Source organism: Urtica dioica, chromosome 1 (assembly GCF_054948205.1).
Source record: "Urtica dioica subsp. dioica isolate 48M chromosome 1, U.dioica_male_clone48M_v1_H2, whole genome shotgun sequence".
Lineage (NCBI taxonomy): Eukaryota > Viridiplantae > Streptophyta > Magnoliopsida > Rosales > Urticaceae > Urtica > Urtica dioica.
In genome coordinates, this window is record NC_142756.1 from 18,743,364 (window position 1) to 18,749,555 (window position 6,192).

General features: G+C 37.1%; 1 protein-coding gene across 1 annotated transcript; it reads right to left on the reverse strand.

The window, feature by feature from the left end:
- Positions 1-720: 720 nt before the first annotated feature.
- LOC149407676 (uncharacterized) lies at positions 721-3,783 on the reverse strand. The gene is made up of 9 exons (XM_089614817.1): positions 3,172-3,783; positions 3,020-3,067; positions 2,845-2,904; positions 2,445-2,528; positions 2,218-2,322; positions 1,864-1,977; positions 1,671-1,771; positions 1,344-1,455; positions 721-1,161 (listed from the first exon to the last, which is right to left on the reverse strand). The coding sequence occupies exons 1-9, from the start codon at positions 3,700-3,702 to the stop codon at positions 1,039-1,041; spliced, it is 1,278 nt and encodes a 425-aa protein (XP_089470943.1). The 5' UTR covers positions 3,703-3,783; the 3' UTR covers positions 721-1,038.
- Between the last annotated feature and the right edge of the window lie 2,409 nt (positions 3,784-6,192).

Below are 6,192 nucleotides of genomic sequence, written 5' to 3' on the forward strand. Positions count from 1 at the left end.
TAGCTGAATCTAGTTACAAGGAGAATAATAAATGTTGAAGGTGTTGATGATAGGTGAGAAGCATAGCCCGTCTGAATAATGAGAGAACTCTTTGATTCCCTTTCTTGATGTCATTATATAGTGCTTAAATTGCCTGAAATGTGGGTTGATCATACCCACGGTCTAATGATTATGTTGATAACCGTTCATTTTGTGCGTGTGTGAGTTATTTTGATAACCGTCTGGCTTATGTGATCAATTGACGGTTATTTGGAGTTTACATGACCATTGTAAACATTTTATTTTGACTAGTATTTAAGTAACCGCTCTCCGATATTCTCGGTTCTGTTCAAGGGTTATCAGACCTTAACTTATGGACATATTCGTTTATCATTCAAAGTTAGCAAGAACATTTTTGTTCGGCATATGTTTAGATGTTTGGTATATATAATTCATTGTTCGGTATGTATCACCTAAGTGATATTTTTCCGTTATATATAAAAGCACCCATTTTTTTGTTGTGTCCAGCTAGAGAGAGAGAGAGAGAGAGAGAGAGAGAGAGAGAGAGAGAGAGAGAGAGAGAGAGAGAGATGAACATGTGGGGAAAAAATAATTATTTTTAAAAAATTAAAATGATTTTGAGCCGTTCACGTGTCATTTTAACGGACTGAAAATAAAGATAGTACTAAAAAGTAACGATAAATATTTTTTTCGTCGGGAAAAAAAATAAAGATATTGAAGTGTATCGAATCGAAAAACTTTAGTATTTATGCGGTCAATAACCTAATTATTTATATCAAGCATCCCGACATACTCAAGTCAAAACATAAAACTTAATGATTATTACTTTGCTTCAAACAAATGAATTTGAGATAATAATAAAAAAAATTATAAATTCCTCAAAGAGGAATCAGTCTCTACTGTGCTAATTTTACATTCACGGTGCAACTTCATTTTTGAGACACTCTCTCGTTCACAAGGATCATGGGTTGTTAGGCAAGAGGAAGCTTGGAATCAATAGTCAACCCTTAAGCTTTGACCAAAGTCTCTCTTCTATGCTCATCTCTTGCGGAACAAATAGATGCCCGACATTACGGCCACACCAACGGCAGCAACGCCGAGAGCTTTGAACATCCTCACTTTTGAATCAGCCGGCTTCGGTACTTCCAAAAGTTCCATCAGCTGCAATAAATTATACACAGGACAGTCCGCATTTTAAAACGATCAGGACCCAGATTCTAAAAACCGTTCATTATGCTATTGACATTTTGGTCCCTAAACTAATTTTTGGAGCAAAATGGTCCTCAAATTAGTTTAGGGACTAAATTAGCTTCAGGAACTATTTTATCTAAAGTTGGACCAACCACGATGGGCTGTTTCCAATGCTTCTGAATTCCTTGCAGATGTCCCTTCCCGACCACAGCGACCACCGATCTATTCTTGCTCGCTACTCCATGTAGAGTCGCCGACATGTATCTGAAGAAACCCAATTAACATATACATAAGAATGAGTAACAAAATTCACTTTGAATATAATCTTACTATTTTAATATTTGCATCATCACAAGCACAAGAAAAGCAGATTCATTAGACAAAGGAAAAAGCAAAACCAAAGTATTCAATTAGAGGACATTCTAAGCTGGAATTATTCTCTGATTTAAAAAAAAATAAAGCAGAAAAAGAATACTAACCGATCTCGCTCGTGAACAAGAGTCTCCATAAGGGTGGGGAATTGTTTGCTCATTTCTTGAATCACAAGAGTTATCATGTCAACATCGTCCATTTCCTTGAGCTGAAAAAAGGCAAAGCCACAAGCTCAGAAACTTAGAGGATCGATATTGTACTTTTTTTTTTCGTGATGTATGAGAGGAAGATTAAATTCACCATTTTGTTCAGTTCTTCGGCACTCGGCAAAAAGACGGCTTGGAAAAACAAAGAATAGATCAGCTTTATCTTATGCCATCGCGGCATCTTCGCCCAAGTCCTTCGCAGTGTGATCTGTTTCATTAAATGATCACATATTACTGTCTTATTATCACAACATGCCAATATGATTTCAAATACCAAACAGAAATACGAATAAACCGTGAAATAATGTCCAACTTGTAAATTTAAGGTGTCCCTTGAGACGCTGAGAATAACAATATCAATCCAAGTATCGGTAATTGCAAATTTCATTCTAGGTATCAATAAGAAATTAAAAAAAAAACAAATTGAAGAAAGAGGCAAAATGTTTACCTGGACCGGACGGTCACCAAGTATCACTCGACCACCATACTTGATCGTTTCTTCATATCCCACACGGAACTCGGAACCAGGAAAAACTTCCAATTGACTAGCAACCTTCCACGAGGCCAAATTGGGTTCAATTCGCATCAAGTGAATATCATCATGATCATTGAAGACATCTATTAGTTCCAGCACAGTTGTAAATAAATAAATAAATAAAAAACGGTGTACGATACCTTGGCAAGAAACCACGAGTACAATATTCCAAAGAGGTTTTGATTATTTTTCCACATATCTATCATTTCTCGTGTTGTTGGCACCTGAAAAACCAAAGTTTGACCACGAACATGACACCGTGTTTCGAAAAGAATTTTTTTCTATCACACATGACACTTGAGATAATCGATGATCAAACATGTGTATCATTTCAACAAACTTAATCATATTAACAATCACAGCACAACCCTCCTAACCTTGGACAGCACTAAATTCAAGTATCAAGTTAACAAACCTAATTCAATCTACAAACCAAAAAGAAAATGGGCTACATTTGCAATTGCAGACAATTATCTTACCCCTGGACAAATATATAATATGTTTCGCATGAAATAAAATAAAATAAATATCAACACATACCTTCAAACTCTGAGGTAAGAGAATGGACGTTCGACTCGGACAGAGCTCCAAGAACACAACCTGAAATTTAAAATTAAAAACAAAGACTTTCATTTGCGATCACAGATCTTCAAGAAACAAACTTCAAACACTGCGAGTCTATAATAAATAAATAAAGTGACTTGACAAAAATTACCTCGGGTTTCAAATACTGGATAATAGCCTCAACCTCTCTGCAAGACTCCTATAAGACAAACAAGAAACCATAAAGACTTGAATTTGGAATCACAAAAAATCCTAATTTCCTCAAGAACCAATCGGAATCAAAACACTGGGATGAAAAAATACCGAGGAGACGTGAGCGGTTCCGATGATGTGGACATCGCAAGTTCCGCCGAGCGCCGACGACTCGCACTCGAGAACCACCACGCTTCTCGAGAGCTCTTCCGGGAGAAATCTCGGCCTTGGCTCCGCCTCCAACTCAGATTCCGGCTCTGGTTCAGACTCGGCGCCATCAGCGGAGGCATCGGTTTCTCTCGGCTCGTCGACGGGGACGATGCTCTCTGTCGAAGCCTCGGCCGTGGCGTTCTCGATTCGGACGATGCTTTCTGTCAAATCCTCGGACGTGGCGTTCTCGATGCGGACGATGCTTTCTGTCAAATCCTCGGACGTGGCGTTCTCGATGCGGACGATGCTTTCTGTCAAATCCTCGGCCGTGGCGTTCTCGATGCGGACGAAATCCTCCATTTCCGGCGGAGGATTGGCGTCGGAGGACATTAGAGGACGAGTTAGGTTATTGACTCGGGCGAGTTGGGAAATTATGGTTTTGGCTCTGAAACTGTGCTTTGGATTCGAGAGCAAAGGAAAGATTAAATTCATACAGAGAGAGAGGGGAGAGAGAGCTTTATGTGTAATAAATACTTTCTTGTTTGTACTTTGTAATTGTGTTTGCACTTTCCAAACGTGTGTGAATTGTTCAGAATTACATTCACCGAGCAATTATATTAATGAGAATATCACAACGATATATATATGTTCACCGAAAACTTAAACCCCAAAGTTTCAAATTGAGAAATCTTTTATATAATTGCACAATTGACTGTCTATTAGAAATGTATCATATAACCAGTTGTAAGCTTGTAATTTGTACGTATGCATATGATAATCTCGTAAGATGATGATCTTTTGGAAAAATAGTGAAGTTTGTTAAATTCAAATTAAATCAGAATTAACTCGATTAATTTCATTTGAAGTCTATTATTGTTTGAAATTCAAATAAAAATCTATTATTTTTAGTTTTATTGATATTTTTTCTCATACAAACATTAGGAGAAAATGAATTTTGAGGACGCCTTTTTAAAAGCGTTCAAGTTAAAAAAAAAGGGACAATATAGCAACGTAACCAATTTTAAACATGATTTTTAAGATTTAGCCAATATTTGGTAAATTTTGTAATTTAACCATTTACTGAAATTTACGGCTAGAAAATATCGAATATACATTTGTGTAGTTTTAATCAGTGTAACAAAACACTAGCCAACGTTTGGGTCAGCTTATTTAGAAAGTCAATTTTGTTAGTTACGCTTGAGATTGAAATTTTTAATATTTAAAAGGCAATTCATTATTGCATGTAATATAAGAAACATATTAAATATTAATTAAAATAAGTAAATAAAATCGATCACATGCGACGTGTAATGAAAACGTTTGATTAATTCATGAATTTATATAAAATCTTATACACAATTAGCTTAGTTCAGATTTTTACTTATAAATCATCAGTATATATTCATTAATTATCGTTAATAGGTGTTTGTTTTGTATGCTTTCAGGTTTTTACTTGTGATTCGTCAGTAAATTTTCGTTAATTTTTTTATTTATATATCATGCATTTTTCAAATTTTAAGAGTGTGATAATTATGCTTTTTAATATGCCTATTATAAACATTTTTCATACGTTAAAAAACATAAGTATTCCCTAATTAAGGGGATATATTCGTGTCAATTGAAAGAGAGAGTCAATGAAAATCAAATCGAGCAACTAATTGAACTACAAAACATAAAAAAATATGATGGAATAAATTCATATATCGTGTAATAAAGTGTATACAACAAATAAACCAAATACATTGGAAGCACCTACCCACAACAAACCTCCTTCACATACCACGTCGCGGTGAATTCCAACCTCTTCCGCCTTGTGCGACGATTGAGCAGCACCAAACACAATGACATACATGAGAGCGAGCACGATGGAGGGAGATGAGGCGGTCGAGGGAGGCGATTTCGGCGGTCTCTCGTGGTCTCCGGTTCACAGTCGAGGGAGATGAGGCGATTATGGCGGATCTGGGTGGTCGTGCAGATATGTGGCCTCGCTCAAAGGAGATAGCACAGTGGTTTGGTGATCTGCGCCGATGGTGGACGGAGAGAATAGCGAGTGGTGGTCCGGTGGTCTCTGCGTCGGTGGTGATCGGAGTGAAAAGAGAGAGAAGTGAGGGTAGTCATGGTGGTAGTGGTCACAGAGAGAGAGAGAGAGAGAGAGAGAGAGAGAGAGAGAGATCTGATTGTGAAACGTTGGCTACAACGTGTATTAAAGCTTCAATATTTAGCGGCGGTCAAACATTGGCTACATGTGATATTCAACTGACTTTTAAACAAAGGATAAACATGTAAATGGTTAAATGACTAATTATAGCCACGTCATCAATTGTGGATATATGTGAAACTTAGTCGAAACGTTGACTAGGTTGCAATTTCCACGTTTTAAGTGGCTTAGTCCGTGTAATTTTTCTTAAAAAAACACCATCAAAGAATAAAATTAATTTTCAGCGTGTTTCTAAAATTAAGCTCCAATTAAACAGCGCCACGTCATCTAATTTAATCCGTAATAAAAAAGTATTAACGGTATTTCCAATTTAAATGATATTAAATATATAATAGGAAGCTTGAGTATAATACCCAATTGGAAACATAAAATTGTCAAAATAGACAACGTTAATTTTATTTTGTACAATAGCCAATAAACCACATACACTACAAAATACCCATTTAGAGTCGCTCAAAAAGTGACGCATTATATTTTGGGGGTCGCTTTTTGAGCGACGCGCCCCTCAACGAACTTGACGGGAATCCATCTCGGAATCAACTCGTCTGTGGTGGAAACGCCATTATCACCGCGGTGACCTCGGAAGGAACTGAGCCCGTCACTGTCAGGTCTAAACTGACCGAAATAGAGGCTTTTAGCAGAATTATTGACGACAGATTTCGAGCCGTCCATTCTTAGATGGATTCCGCAACCAGTTCGACCTTCGAGATCGATCGGTTAGTGGTAGAAACCGGTCGAACGTCCTTTGCACCCAACATAAGCAG

Excerpts from the sequence above, each read along its gene's own strand:
- LOC149407676 (XM_089614817.1), bottom strand. The coding sequence starts at position 3,702 with ATGAATTTAATCTTTCCTTTGCTCTCGAATCCAAAGCACAGTTTCAGA. Across the intron at positions 3,068-3,171 it reads GAACCGCTCACGTCTCCTCG|GAGTCTTGCAGAGAGGTTGA; the intron begins GTATTTTTTCAT and ends TTTGTCTTATAG. Across the intron at positions 2,323-2,444 it reads ACTCGTGGTTTCTTGCCAAG|GTTGCTAGTCAATTGGAAGT; the intron begins GTATCGTACACC and ends GCCTCGTGGAAG.